The sequence below is a fragment of the Fukomys damarensis genome, unplaced genomic scaffold (assembly GCF_012274545.1).
Source record: "Fukomys damarensis isolate Sample0158 unplaced genomic scaffold, DMR_v1.0_HiC HiC_scaffold_31, whole genome shotgun sequence".
NCBI lineage: Eukaryota > Metazoa > Chordata > Mammalia > Rodentia > Bathyergidae > Fukomys > Fukomys damarensis.
In genome coordinates, this window is record NW_022900943.1 from 26812706 (window position 1) to 26828400 (window position 15695).

The following is a 15695-nucleotide window of genomic DNA, read 5'->3' on the forward strand; positions in this document are numbered from 1 at the left end:
CCCCGCCGGCGCCGCGCGCGCACCGCTCCCTCGCTCTGCTTCGCCTGTGATGTGGGCTAATTAAATATTTTATTGTTGTTCTTTAGGCACCGCATCAGCCTGCTCAACCCTTTAAATTTACCATTTCCGAATCCTGTGATCGGATTAAGGAGGAGTTTCAGTTTTTGCAGGCTCAATACCACAGGTAACGATATTGACTTTAGCTGATCCTTCTGTTTGCTTAGCTCTTGTCGTCTGCCTCCCACATACACGCACAAACACTCACCTCTTTTTTTTTTATTTTTTTATTTTTTTTGCCACCACAAAGGTATTATTACTATTATTTTTTTTTTTCCCCCTGTGGGCCGAAAGGGCATGTCAAGGCCTCTTTTCCTTTAGGCAGGTGTAAAGAAATTAAGCGTTCCTTTCTTCTCCCGTAAATAAAAACCGAGGCAGAACAATCGAAACTGGGGAGACTTGGAAAACGCTGAGGCCAAACTTTCGGTATTGATTTATTGGGGCCGGGAGAATGGAAGGTTGGGAAGATTCTGGGGCCTTTTGACTTCCTTGGTTATCACTCTGGGCTTGATTTCTTCCTTCTGCCATTTCACTAAATAGCAGAGAGCCCTGGGAAGTATCAGAGCGAACAGTTTCATTACTTTTATGCTGAAAAAAAAATGTTTTCATCTTAGAGGAGATTATTAGACTTAGAGTGCCTTTAAAACATTTTCCTTGTGCTGGCTTTGTAATGATGTCTAGTTCTTATTTCATAAATGAAAAAACCAAAACAAGCCGCTGAACCGGTCAACGCTTTGCCCCTGGGTGGTGGTATTCAACTTGTCTGTGTGTTTTGGAGGGGAAAAAGAAAGACATCATTCATATGACTGCCTGATTCATATTTTCATTAATCTCTTCGTAGAACATTGAAGAAAAAAAGCTCCCCTGTGACATTTTGGGGGACTCATGCTTGTGTGTGTAGTCATTATTTGTTTACTTCTTTGTTCTTGTTGTTTTGCTTGAATTTATTGACTATTCAATTCTGGATGCAGTTCCCGAATTAAATTTATTAGAGGGTTTATGTCTTTAAAAAGTTATCTTAAAAAACTAAAAAATAAAAATTTCTCGATTTGGACCTTATCCAAGGGACAAGTCCAGTCTGGTTCTAGTCTTCCTTTTCTCCTGCCTTTCCCTAATGAGGTGGTGGTTAAGATTGTTGACTTGGTGTTGGTAGGTGATGATTTGGAGGAGGAAGTGTGTGTTTGGATTTGAAGGTTGCAGGTTAAGTTTTGCACTGTACTCAGATTATGCTATGTCTTGAACAGTCTGAAGCTGGAATGTGAGAAGCTCGCCAGCGAGAAGACTGAGATGCAGCGGCATTATGTCATGGTAAGAGAACCATTGCACAGATTCAGAGTGCCTGTTAGTTTGGGATCCCAAGAGCAAGCGCACACGCGATTGCTAGAGGCTGCAGGCAGGGAGATCACTGGCCCTGCCGGTGTAGTCCAGGTTGTGGGAATGTGTTCATTAGCAACTTGTAATTCTAGGATGTTATTACTTGCCTTTGGCAACCAGCTTTCATTTAAATTTTCAGAAAGTTCCACTGCATGAGGTTTAGTTTTTTGTGCTTTGTTTTTACAGACTGGAGAAAAAAAATGAAAACAAAACCTACTTTGTTTTGTTTAGTCACAAGCAAAATGTTTTTGTTAGTGGTTTTCTTTGTTTTATTACTCTCGCATCGAAACAGTTTTAACCAGTTTTTCTACATACCCTTAAAATTTTAATGTCTTAATTCTTTTAAAGAATGATGAATAAAAGGAGACACTAAACCCCTTTTCACATTTTTTCTCTTTCTTTATGTTACTTTTATCCTTATATTTTTGTGTGTATGTTTTCAATTTCTACAGTGTTGCATTGGTTTGAGGAGTGTTCATTTTGTTTTGCTAGACTTTCTGTAAATGCCAGTTATAGTACAAGTACAAAAAATTAGATTTGCTTTAGAAGTATGAAGCATCCTTTTAGGATTGCTCAAAAAGACTCTGGAATAACTCACTAGTTCCTTTTCTGTGAAGCGTTTTTGCTTTGGATTTGTGAATATGAGCAGTATACTAACTAAACACGAGAAACTAAACTCTTAATGTAGCACACCATCTTTTCCAACCTTTCTTTCAGCACATCGAGTTTCAAGACAAGTTTCCACCGTGCCTAGGAATTAGAGAAATATAGTTCCTAATTTTCATATTTTTTGATTCATTTGTTTATGACAGGTCAAGACAGGTGGAGATGTTAAGGATGCTTATTTGAGCATAATTTTTCCTAGTTATGTGAGTCATTTGCAGAGTCTGTGTCTTAAGGTAGTTTGTAGTTTTATTAAACTAAAGACCTTAGTTGAGCACCCCTTTTGATTTCTTAACATAGGTATTATGGCCATTTTACTTTTGGTGAGGCTTTCATGTTTGGTTTAAACATACTTGGAGCATTTTGAACAAACTGGGGAGATTATTTGATGAAAAGCAGAAATTTAATTGCTTTTCTTTCTTTGACAGTATTATGAAATGTCCTATGGGTTGAATATAGAAATGCACAAGCAGGTAAGTTACTATTTTTGTAACCTTTTTAAATGACGGTAATGCTGGTGCATTTTGAAAAGAAAACTGTACGTTTTACAATTTTCTTCTGCAGATTGTTGTGGCTGCCTATATTTTACATACTGAGTATTGGAGAGGACACTATTTTTTCACAGGTGGTTCCTCATTTTTCTTCCGTATTATCCTAAATTTAATCATTGAAAATGTTATTTTAAAACATTTGAATGCATATTAAACTTCTATACTTTCAAAATGTGGATTCCAGAATTTTAAATATATCTTGTTTTTCTTTTGTAGGAGTTGCTTTGTGTATTTTGGACATTACAAACTTGTTTTGTGAAAGAGCTTTTCTTAGAAAGTCTTAAATATTGTGCACCTGTGTAGCTGTTGTTGGCTCAGTGTGAAAGAATTAGATAGAGGGTGAGCTGAGAGGATCAAAATGAAATCTGTGGAACTACAAAAGAAGTTGATGTAAAATCCTTATACAGGTCCCCAGAGCATACTTAGTTGGTCTTATGGAGAACTGTAACCGTTACTTCCAAAATTTGTACAGAGCCAATGAGCCTCATAAGAGGATGTGATAAGGTTCAATATTAGGGCTTGAAATCTAGCATTTAGTTCAGAAAAAAAAAAGTCACGTTTAGTCAGAAAGCACTGAGGGATATGATTCAAACAGTCGTTTTTTTAGGAAGAAACCAAATGAAATAATTAGGCTTAAGTTTCCTACACAGAAAAAATAGCATATGTATACATATAATATGAAGGTGTACGAAATACTGTTTGGCAATACTAATTCCTCTTGGAAGCATTTATTTTTAATGATCTCTTCGAAGTGCCCCTGTGCTCCTCAACCATTTCACAATAGATGTGTATATGCTTGCCTGCTGAGAAGAAGGCAAGGGAAGATGTAATGATTTTTATGTCTTATGATCAAGGTGGATGTTACTACCATGTAAGTTTAGAAAATATGAAATAACCATGTATTAATAGGCTTGTACTATTTATGGGTTCCATTTTTTTTTTATTTGCATAGAATTATTCATCACTTGCTCAGAACATGCCCACATACATAGTTTTTCTTTGAAAGATGCCTATTAGACAATGAAGGCGGTTAAATAGATAGCAACAGAAGACAAAAAATTGTGGGAAGTGAGACTACTACTGCTGAGGACTTTTTATTTCAGATACTTTTTTACTTTGTATACTGTTGGACTATGCCAGTATTAAGCATTATAGTATAGTTTGAATGCCATGCGTTAAATGAAATTGAATGCTTACATATAAGATTAAATTCTTATTTTGGCATCCCTGGCTTTCTGTTTAGTAATTTACATATCTCCTACTTAAACAAAATCTAATAGCTGTACCTTATAGGAATAAATTACATGAGAGTTAGTATTGTTAATCATCCTCGTTATATATCATTTTAGGTCTGGATTTTGTATGTCTTTTTTTTCTTTCTTTTGGGGGGGGCGGGTCCTTATCCCTGCCTCCCCTTTCCCTACCAAAATCAATGTTTTATAAAGATTGGATCATATGTTTAATATCCCTTTATTTTCCTCCTCTATCTTCTTAGTTTTCAGATCTTCAGGTACCATCTACATTTTTGTGCATAACACATAGCTTGTTTTTGGCCGTATGTGTTTCATGTGGAAATACAGTACCGGGGGCATGTGAGATTCTTTAATTTTACACATTTTATATCTCTGTAATTCTGTCATCTTCTTGTCCAGCTGGTCTCAAATGCCATCTATTTAAAATTGAGAAAAGTACATTTTCCTTTTTTTCTCTCTTTTAAATTCAATCATATCAAGAATCCTGAGGGCAGTTTATCACATTACGAAATACAGACAGCCCTGCAAACCACCTACTTATTATATTTTCTTTCTTTCTCCCCCTTAAGCACAGAGGCATATCTGTCTTTATTTGCTTTCCTAGGCAGACAGCCTTAGTTCCTCTTAGCTTCTCTTCCAGATTCACTGGATACCCTTGTAATGGAAAGCAGCAATAATGCAGGGAAATCGCCCTGCGGCGTAATTGGGCCTAGTTCTCAAGATCGGGTTAGACTTATTCACTATTAGATTTGTGTCTTGAAGGGTTCAAGAGTAGGAGTCCCAGGAGTCTTGGAAGTACCCTAGTCATTGGTGGTCCTGATATTTGAAACCTTTGTGTATTTTTTTGGTTAACACTCCTGTTCTTGGCTGAAGCCAGCCCGAGGATTTATTTGTAGAGAAATTTTTCATTGGAACAGAAAATGATGGCTGTGATGGAGTCACTGCTCTGTGACTTAGCAAACTGATAAAAGGGTGGAAGTGTGAAGCAGTGGACACAGTGGGGGTTGCGCTCTCCCCACCTGGTTTCGTGTGATGCTCATCATCGGTCACCCTGTGTTGATTTTGATAGAGAACTATAAAGTGAAACCTATGGGGAATTTGTCATTCTGAAATGAAAGCTAATGTAATTAGTACCAATTAAAGTACATTTAGTAAATTGGATTTAATCTTAATTAAGCCTGCATAATGTTGCCAATTTTTAACAATTATGTGTGAGAACATAATTAATTTAAATTTTGGTAACTGAGTAAATAGCATTAGCCTGGTAGAATGAGTGGGGTGTTTTTTTAAGGGGAACTTGTGCCATGACACAGAACTAGAGCATAAAATATGGATCTAATTTCTAGTAATCGTTAGTGGAACTAACAGAACTGAGCAGATGAAGCTGGGAAAAAACCCCAGAGAAGTTAGGGTGTGGGGTGTAATGGGCATTAACACCTGGCCACTATCTTGAGGTCTCGCATGAAACTGAACATGACGATCAGGACATAGTTAAAAATGGCATGTGTGCCTCATTGTGAGGTCTTCAAAATGGATATTTTAAAAATGAGAGCACACTGGCCTGCATTCCCTAAGGATTTCCCTAAGTACTGTACAGGGTTTTGCTGTATGTTTTGGATGGGACGGTTAGCCCAGGGTTTAGCTGTTACTTTCTTTTGCTGATTGTTCTTTATAAATAGAGTGTGGCTTCCAAATGGGTCAGGGACTGTGGTCAGATGGGGTAATGAGTGCATTGATAGCATTACTAAGTGCTGCCCCTTCAGCACCACCTCCACCTGTGACGCCTGAAGACATTTTTCCTGATGGAAACCTCCCGTTAGCAGTGATCACCACTCTAAAAGGAATACCAGATGTAGATTAGAAACAGTAGGTGTGTGGATGCAACCTATAGAAACTAAATGGATGGCCATGGTAAATTTAGAAAAGCAGGGCGCAAGAATGTTTCCTGACTTGCTTATGGGTAGTATTTTGTAATCGGAATGTCTGTCTTTGCTTCTAAAAATGTTTTGCCCAGTGCTTGAATTTTAGGAATCATTGAAAAGTTTTAGAAATCTCTTAACATGTAGACTCCATTAAGTGAATACTACACTTTTATATAAATATTTATGTATTATGTACGTGTCCGAATATATGTATTATTTTTTTTTTTAAATCAAGGCAAGAAAACTCCTGTTTTCACTGCAAGTCATGTAAATTTCATTATGAGACTTAGGCCACAACCATTTGAGTGCTGCTGAAATATTAATTGAATAGAAATGAAAGGGCCTTGCCAACTGATAGGATATCATAATCATAGCCTCTTTGGTCGATAGTAAATGATGATAAATGACATTAGGAACCTTTTAGCAAACTGTAATAACTACAAGGAGGAAAGCAGTATGGATTTGCATTATATCTGATACCCTCTAGTACCAAGTGGATTGCCAATACTGCTTGTTTAGCATTTTCTAAGGGCAATAGGATATTGATTTCTGACTTACAAGGAACAGCTCTATTTTCACCATTGAAAAGTATTGCAGGTTGTTAAGAAGAAATTGACTTGAAGAGGCCGACTGCTGCCCATCATGGAGCAAATAAAGCAAAACTGCCGAAGCATGGTGGAGCAGCGAGACGGGCCCTCAGCAATTTGTTGCTATTAATTTACCATGCTCGACAGCAAATCAATCGGCATCTACTTCATCTGCTGGAGAAAATGCTGTCCAGGGCAGATAAAAGGCTCGGCATGGTACAGAGAATAGACTGGATTGGCCAAAAGGAGGCTGCAGTTAATGTGTAAATAGGTGAAATCAAGGCCCGAGTTGCAGAGGATGCTGTTGTTAATTAGGTTCGCTGCTTTTCCGTGAACTATTGGAGAAGGCAGGCTAGGATTTGGAACCTAAGAAGAGATTTATTGAGGTTAAAGTAATATATATGAGTAGTGTGTACTTGCTTCTAGGATGCAGTAAATTTATGTGGAGAAAGTGCTTGGAGTGGAAGTCAGTTCTTTCAAAGTTGTGTTTAAACTGGATTTCACTAAGGGTAATCTTTTTGGCAGGGAGCATTACCAATATCTTATACCAATATCAATATACCCTTAGATTTGGAGGAGTTCATAGAGAAGCAGGCAGAAATGTGTTTTTACGTGTTACTTGCTGCTTTTTTAGAAAATGGGTGTGATTAAACAAACTCGTGACCTAATGAAAGGGATCCACTATCAAAGCAAAGGTGTTCTACCTAAAATGAACTAATAAACCAATAAAAATGTTACTGAAAGAACTTTCTTTTGCTTTATAAACATTAAGAAATAATCTAGGGGTGATGAATAGTGAATGGATACTACTGGACTGGAAAATCTCAAGCGAAATTTTGATAACTGCATAAATTTTAGATGTAATTAGGAGCTGTGTGTCCGTGTTGGTTTCTTGTGTTTCTGTTTTTTATTAAGGGTTAAAGCCACCTTTTCTAATTTCAGATTATTTTCCTCTGATAATATTTTACAATTAATATTAACCAAATGGAGGTTTTTGATGGTGTTTTCCCCCTTTTTGTATTTGGATATTTTGTGAAAGGCCAGCTGTGTTCTGGTTTAATAAATTTAGTTTCGTATAGATTGTAAATGATATTTTTTCCAAAACTATAAGCGGTACTTGCATCGGGGTACTTAATGCCAGGATGGAACCAGTGAGCTATCTTACTTGTCACAATCCTGCAAGAGAAACAGATTGCAAAGATGAGATTTAACCCATTCCAAGGTGTGTATGTGTTAACTGGAGTATTTTCTGAATAGCGTGGGTTTCCTCCTCTTCCTTTCTCACATGGTGGATTGTTGATTTTGTTTTTCTTGAGGTCCTATAGGAGAATATCTATAGATTATTCACCTAAAGCAGTGATTGTTGGGTGGAATGAGAGCTTCCTTCCAATGGAAATAAACATTTATTATATATCTAGCGTGTGCTTACCACAGACCTGGGCATATTGCCAAAATTCTTTCCTTTAATTCTCACAGTGATCCTAAGAAAGGGATTATGGCCAGTCAGAAGGTGATTCAACAGGGTCAGAACTGTAGATGGTAATACAGCTGATGGGGGTAGATTCAGCATTCATGAATTTACCTGGACAGTGCCTCCTGGGAGATGGTCTGTCGGGAAGCAGAGATTCTGCCCAGCCAAGCTCATTGCTGGCATGGAGAGCCCTGGGCAGATGGTTTGTCCTTGAGCCTTCCATTTGGGGTCTACCCGGAATCCCTGGCGTGTGGGTAGATTCACCGCGGCTGTCTGGAGTCCAGGACTGGAAGGCTTGGTCCCAGGCTCCTTTCTGTGGGTCAGAGGGTGGGGGTCACGTACACGTGGTCTCCCACATGGCTGAGAGAGTTGATTGCTTATCAGGAGGGAATTTGTCTTCTCCCCAGGCAACCTTTTTCCTTTGTTTACAAACGTGTTCTTCCATTTAACTTTTATCTTTTCCTTGTGGTTCTTAAAACTGTGTCTAAAGACAAGAGCCTGTTTGTTAATCATCATCTTGTGGGTTCTAAAGGGGAAAATGTGATGTTTTGTGGCTGTTTGTAGTTCAGAAAGAGATTCTTGTTTTTAAATGCAGGAAATCACCCACAACTCAAACTTTTAAATGAAGGCAGATGTTTTGCTTCTACTTGGTCAAATAATTTTTTTGTAGCATCCTTTTCACTGCCTTTCAATCTCTGCTGCATATTGCTTATTTCTATTTATTTATCATTTTGATAGGCAGGGGTTTCTTTGTATTTAGGTCCAATTGTCACTCTGAGCTGGGTTGGACCAACAGTTTAGAATGAGAGCTGGGGCCGGGGATTTTAGCTCAGAGGTGCCGCACCCTGCCTCTGAAGTGCAAGGTCCCAAGTTCAATCCCCTGCATGGAAAAAAAAGAATGAGAGCTGCATCTGTAGCCTTGATGAAGGTGATGATAGTCTTCACTTTCTCTTTCCTTTCCTAGAATTTTACCTTGTTTTTTTTTGTTTTTTTTCTCTACAAGATGAAGAATCAAACGCTAAAAATGCGCTATTTTTGTTTGTTTTTAATGAGAAAATTTTTATTGCCTTATGTTACTTGGTAGCCTGGTTTGTCACTTGTGGACAGTGATAGTTGATGGCTACAAAGAGAGTGAAAGAGCCATGATCTCTAGAAGGTTTTTGCCTTCGTCCCTCCCCATCCTTTTTAGAAAAACTCTGCAGCACTCCGGCACTGACGGCAGACCCAGGGGTCTTGTAAAGGCTAAGTTATTGATTTGCAAGCTGGGCTGTTGGAGGGAAGCAAGAGGCAACACATTCAGGTATGGGCAACTGAGTATCTACGTTGAAAAGGACAGCTTGTAAGGCTTAGGGCTTGTTAGAAGTAAGTACACTGCAAACGGAGTAAATTAAATTATTAAACTTAGGGGGAGGGGCCTTAAGTTTTAGTCAGAGTGAAAGTTACTTGTGTTTTGAGTTTGCCTTAGTAACAGCTGTCACTGGTGGTTGTTTTCTGTCTGTAAAGAGCTGGCATTTATCACCACAAACCTATATACCCTCTCTGTTTTCATTGGAATTGACCCAGCATTGATACAAAGCTCTTGCTATCTGATATCACTGAGCCAAAACTATTCCTCAGAGACCTACAGTGTGTAATCTGTTCTCCATCTAGGGGGACAAACACCCAACGTGCGGATTTTCTTAGCTGTTTTGCAAAGAAGCAGAAGGGCAAAGTTACTCCAAGGCACCCTTTATTTAGGTACCGTGTCCTTTGGTGACTGCCTTATCCTAGCCTTTTTAAAGAATTTTGCTCACAGATACTTTAAGGTTTGTCTATGTTTCTGGGAGTGAAGGGGTAACTTCTTGGGAGGCTCTGTCCCCAACCTGGACTGGCTGTGGTGTGCTGGGACTTCTTCAGGGTCCTGTTGCAGCAGCACTCTAGGTCCGTGAGAAATTGGGAAAGGGATGAGGGACATTTGCTGATTTTCTCAGCAGGCTCATTTTTCTTTCTTTTTTGTGGTACTGGGGATTGAACTTGGGTCCTTGCACTTGCGAGGCAGGCCACCCAACTGCTGAGCTAAATCCCCTGCCCTCGTTTTTTCTTTGTTCTAACTAGGATTCTATTCACGCTTGTTTTTTTAGCTGCTTATTTTGCTTCTGAAGGTTTAGATTTTGTTGGTAACAAATTGGAAAGGCAGAGAAGTTGAACTGCAAAGAATAGTGGTAGAAATTACAAGCACTAGTAGTACTGTGTAATAGTCTTTCTTTGCAGAGAGCTTATGGCATTTTACATGTTCTCCTTAATCTTCCTGATGTTCCTGTAAAGCAGGTAGCAAGCTTGGATCCATGTATTTATTTAAATAGCTCCTGTCAGTGCAGTACCCGACAGTTTGCCAAGCAGTGTCATTCCATTGGCCTCCTTTAACAGATGACATTGAGGCTTAAGGGCTTAAGAGACTAGCCGGGTGTCACAGTCAGGGAAGATCAGTCTGTGGGTGGGGATACCAGAGTTCACATAGGTCGCTGAGTGTGCCTGTGGTCTCCTGGCGAGAGTCACTGGCAAGAGAGGAAGTAGTAGGTTTCTTGTCTTCCTTTCCAGACCATAGTGTTTGCAAACAGCAAATAATGTACTTGTTTTGGTGATGCTCTTGGCTTTCTGCAACATGAGGAACATGGCAATGCAACTTGGCAGTCCAAGAGCTTACATTGCTCACTAGTGAGCGATCTGATCTGTGTGATTTGCGTTTGAAGTACAACTCCTCCCTCTCCTCCCTGCTACCCTGCAGTGTCAGTGCCCTGCTCAAAGGGAATCTGGGATCAGCAAATTGAAATACAAAGCCAAGGTCCACTTTTAGCAAAGCACTTCATAAAACTGGCTGCTCCCACATTCCTAAATTATGCTGCAAAAAAATGTGATTTGCGTTTGAAGTACAACTCCTCCCTCTCCTCCCTGCTACCCTGCAGTGTCAGTGCCCTGCTCAAAGGGAATCTGGGATCAGCAAATTGAAATACAAAGCCAAGGTCCACTTTTAGCAAAGCACTTCATAAAACTGGCTGCTCCCACATTCCTAAATTATGCTATGAAAAAAAAAAAAAAAAGTATACAGTGCTAGATCTGTATTTGTTTATTGCCTATCCCCTGTCTCTACCTGGAATATAATTTCCAGGGGTTTTTGTTATTGTTTTCTGCTGCTGTATAGCTGATGTTGAGAAGTGTGTGTGTGTGTAGGGGGGGAAGTGTTGGTGCTCATTCAGTATTTGGTGAATGAAGGAATACCTGCATTTAGATACAGTTAACCAAGAATCTTGAATAGCTTAATATTTTTAAGGGTGTATTTGGGTTGTAGGATAATCAGTATTAAACCTTCAAGTTTATTGAGGCCTGTGTTGCCTAGTAGTTAAGTTTGTGGAAATATGACATATAACAGAGTAAATAAAGGCAATCTAACTTGGGAATGAGGAATATATGTATTTTGGCATGCTGAGTCTGTCTTTTAGACAATAATGTGATTTCTTCCTAACTGAACTTAAAATCCAGTTTGAAAATCTATCAATAGTCAGAATGTACAGTATCTGAAGGGTTGTTTGGCTGTTATTAGGTCTGTGTAGATGTGGTTTGAATGAGTGTGGGTTGATAATGATCTTAAGTGCACTGTGCTGTGTTCACCTTTCTTCCAGATCAGTGAAAATGTGGGCTTCTACTTCTTTTAAAGGGACGAGGAACTTTGAAGACACCAAAGTTAGAGGAAATGGGCATATTGTTAGAAGAATTATAGTTGCCATAGTAAGCAATTGCAGAGCTTATTTTGCAAATAGTATTTCAGTTATTCTCACAGCAGTCTTATGAAATTATTATTTATTCCTATTATGCAAAGATGCTGAGGTAGAGAACTTAACTTGTTTGAGATCAGCCAGCCAGTGAAATAGATTGTGGATTTTATTCAAGGTCAGAATGCTGGTATGACAGGTATTTCTGCCCGAGCTCTGTGCCAACTACCTCCCCAAAAGTACCTAAGTGAAGAGTCTCAGATTTTTGCTCTGACTTTAGCAATAACTGTGCAGTACTATGAAGTACCTTAGTGTCTCAGGACCACACTTTTCTCAGCAAACTTTGGGTATAGGTGAACGCTCAGATTTCTTAGCTCCTTCAGTCTAAAGTGACCATTTAGGCTTGGTTTATTCTCTTTGTGACTCCGTGAATGGTAATTTAAATTTAACATCTGTTCTCTTTTGTCTCAGAAACTTCTTTTTAAAACATTTAGTTTTAAAATTCACAATTACCTGAAGGAACTAGAAGTAGAAATATATATGTAAATATTCCTTTGTGTTTAACAAGCTACTTTCTCACCCATTTTTCACTGAAGCCTCAATAAAATAGATCAAATGACCCAATGGCTAAAATGAGATGCAGTTGTTAACGTGACAGAGTTCCATAATTAATTAGTAGGTGGTTTAGAATGCTACTGATTCTCTTGTGACTCACTGTAATGTTCATGTAAAACTAGAATAGGTATTATAAAATGTGTAATATACATATATGTGATATACAATAAAATATAACTCCAGTGCTTCTTTAAAAGAATTAGTTTTTGTATTTTTCCTTGGGCACATATTATCCACTTTCTGAATATAACATGATACAGTCATTGTCTTCTGACGATATGCGTGAGAAGGGAATGTGTATCACTGGTATACCTGTTGTGTAATGAGCTTCTGATACTAGTTACCCTTCCAGAATTCAATATAGATGTCGATTATTTCTCTAGTTAAGGTTTATTTCATGGCCCTTAGGATAAAGCATGTCCATAAAGTATGGCTTACAACGAGCTTGACGTCTCAAATCCTCAGGGCTTTCTTATTTTTCCTGTCTGGAATCCTTTATTTAGGGAAGGTGTCGGCTTTTCAGTTTGGTTTATCATAAATAAATGACTTAATGGTGAGTAAAAGAATGAGAAAATGTTTAATGTTGACTTTATGAATCAAGGACGTAGAGATCAGTTTCCTTCACTAAAGTTATAGTATAAGCTCCAAAAAGGAAGAATGTTTTATTCACTGCTAGAGCCATAGCACTTAAAATGATCCCTTGGACATAGTAGAGAAAATGACTAAATAAAAGATGGGAACAGCTAAAGGACCTTTTTTTTTTTTCCATTTTATCATTTATTTTGCATCATGTCACACTCTGAATTCTCAGCCATTTCTGTAAAAGTTTTCTGTGTTTCTGAGCTCTCAGGGAGGACTTGGCTTATGATGAGCGAAAAGGCTCAGAAAGGCAATTGGGAGATCTCAGCACCAGTTCTACCACAGGTCCTTGACCTAGTGACTGGTGTTACAAAAATGTAGATTGAATTTATCGTCAGATGGTTATTTCTAGGTGTCTTTCAACTCTGTCATATCATACGATTAAAACATGAAAAGCTTTGTCAGAAGGTCCATCCTTAATTTCATTGGTTGACACGACAGGCATGCTGTTGGAGTTAAGGTTTAAGTAACATTATATATGAGGAAATACACTTTGTGTCTGGTAGGACTTCATTAGGAATAATGTTAGACTATTGCAGACAGCTAAAATAATCCTAGTAATCCCAGTGTTTCACAACCTAGAACCATCTCTTGTTTTTGTTTGTTTTTAAATCCCTCCCCCAGTTATGACTACATCTTTACCAGGCTTTTTCTAAGGCAGGAGCTTATCAGTAACTACGGAAGGATGTAGGATTTTTTAAAAATGTATATCACTGATTTTTTGATTGCCTCGTGGGTACCAGCTGATAGACAAAGTGCTTTAGATGTATTAATTTAATTCATAACCTTTTGAGGAAGGGATCTTATTGTCCTCATTGTGTTTGTGGAAACTAAATGAAAGAGATAAGGTAAGAAACTTGCCCAGGGTTGTACAGCTGGTAGGCTGCATACTGGGGATTCAAGCCCAGGCAATCTGGCTTCAGAGCCTGAATTCTGAAACATTGGCAGTGCCTTCATCATGAGGGACCGTTTTAATGTGGTAAATTTTTGTGTTTTATTGTTGTTGTTTGTTTGTTAAATGTATCTAAACATTCTACTGCTGTGCTCGGTGCACAGTGAATATAGTATTAAAAAAATAATAATGGGTCTTTTTTTTTGTATAAACAGATACACTAGATTAGCAGACCCATCAATTCATTCATCTTTTATCTGAGATTATTGATTCTTTTCCTGATGAGCAAAGGCCTCAGATATTTTTGTAGTTCTGACTGAGATTTCTAAAAAAAGGCACGGTATGGTACCTTCTTTTTAACCACATAGTAATGTCCAGACAAGTATAGGAATTTGAGTGCCTGCCCAGAGTGAGGGTAGGATAGGGGTTCTTGGCTGGTTTTAAAAGTTTTTAAACTATTTTGCACACTTGTGTACCTTTTTCTGAAGAAGCAGTATCCATACTACCTTCTGATCCAACAAGGGAACTGGACCCAATCAAGTTTAGGAGGTACTGTGCTAAATAATAGTGGTTTCATTTCTTTTCCACAGGTGACATTTTGTACTGTTTGAGGCCATGTGTGGTTGTTACAACTTGGAAATGTTGTCATGTAATGGGTAGAGTCTGGAATACTACTGGATATCCTACACCCAAAGTTCAGAGAAGTCCCCTAAAATGGAGAGTTGTTTGATCTAAAATTTCAAAAGTGTCAGGTTGAGAAACTCCACTGTAGGGATGGGAAAGCATTGTTATCCCTGTTGCCTTTTTATTGCCAGGAGAGCCAAAGGTTTGGAGGCATTATTGCGGGTTTTTTTGGGGGGTGGGGGTTAAGACAAGGTCTCACTATGTAGTTGAGACTGACCTGGAACTCACTATGTAGCCCAGGCTGGTCTTGAACTCACAGTAAGTCCTCCTGCCTCAGCCTCCGGAGTGCTGGGGTTATAGGCGTGCGCCACCGCACCCAGCTCATTATTGCAGTTTTGAGTAGAGTTAGATTGAGAATCAGCCCTGTAATTACTCTAATTAAGTTAGTTTGAGAGAATCCTTCAAGTCATGCTCATCTTTTCGGCTTTTTGATAAGCAGAACAGTATTGGTAGTAGTTAGGTTAAGTTCTGAATCAGGACCTTATGTAGTCTTTTTAAAACATCGTTTTTCTAAAGAAGGAAACTTGAAAAACCTTTTGGGGAAGAATTTTTACTTTTCAGTTCAGCTCATTGGATGCTTGATTTGCACCCCAAAAACATTCAGATCCTCATAATGCTACTTGGTTTTGTTTTGTTTTTTTTTTGCAAAGCAGAACACTTTCTGGTAGTATTGGAAGTACTGCATTGGCAGATATGTCCTTATGTAAAGCCCATGGAAGGGACGAGGCTTAGTCTTCTTTTCCGGTTAACATGTATTGACCATCATCAGCCTTTCTTTTTCCATGCTGAACATTACCAGTAATTTCAGCCATTCTCCTGGAACATCATTCTGGTTGGTACCAAGAGGTACATGGTAGGTTGATCGGGCCATTGGAGAATTATTCATGACGCTGGGCCTGACCTGTCCATCTCACTGCAAAGTAGCCTTTCTGCTCTCTTCACTTAGGCTCTTGCTTAGGGAAGCATACATTGTACTTGTTTTCGTATAGCTCTGGTCATGTTATAATAAACAGAATGGAACCTTGAGTTTGTAAGTACCCTGAGTCCAAAGCGTGGATTTAATTTTGAAGGCATGGATACTGGTGAGTGAAGCTAAAATTTTTTTTTTCTTGGCTTATTTTTGTTTTTTCTCCCTGTAAATCCCACTGTGCTATGCATGTGGGTGACTGTTTTAAAGGCTTTTAATTTTCTTGGGCCATAGAACTGTTTTGGAGTGTGGCTTTTACCTCTAAGTATGTCTT

The 15695-nt window shown here is 38.5% G+C and overlaps 1 protein-coding gene across 4 annotated transcripts in view; it reads left to right on the plus strand.

Moving 5' to 3' along the window:
* Positions 1-85: 85 nt before the first annotated feature.
* The window catches only part of Tle4 (TLE family member 4, transcriptional corepressor), a 137952-nt gene continuing 122342 nt past the window's right edge, over positions 86-15695 (plus strand). For all 4 annotated transcript variants that reach the window (XM_019210208.2, XM_019210209.2, XM_019210210.2 and 1 more), the window contains exons 1-3: positions 86-184; positions 1302-1365; positions 2523-2567. In XM_019210208.2, the coding sequence (XP_019065753.1) occupies positions 1345-1365; positions 2523-2567 (66 nt within the window). In that variant the 5' untranslated portion in view covers positions 86-184; positions 1302-1344. The remainder of the gene's footprint in view (positions 185-1301; positions 1366-2522; positions 2568-15695) is intronic.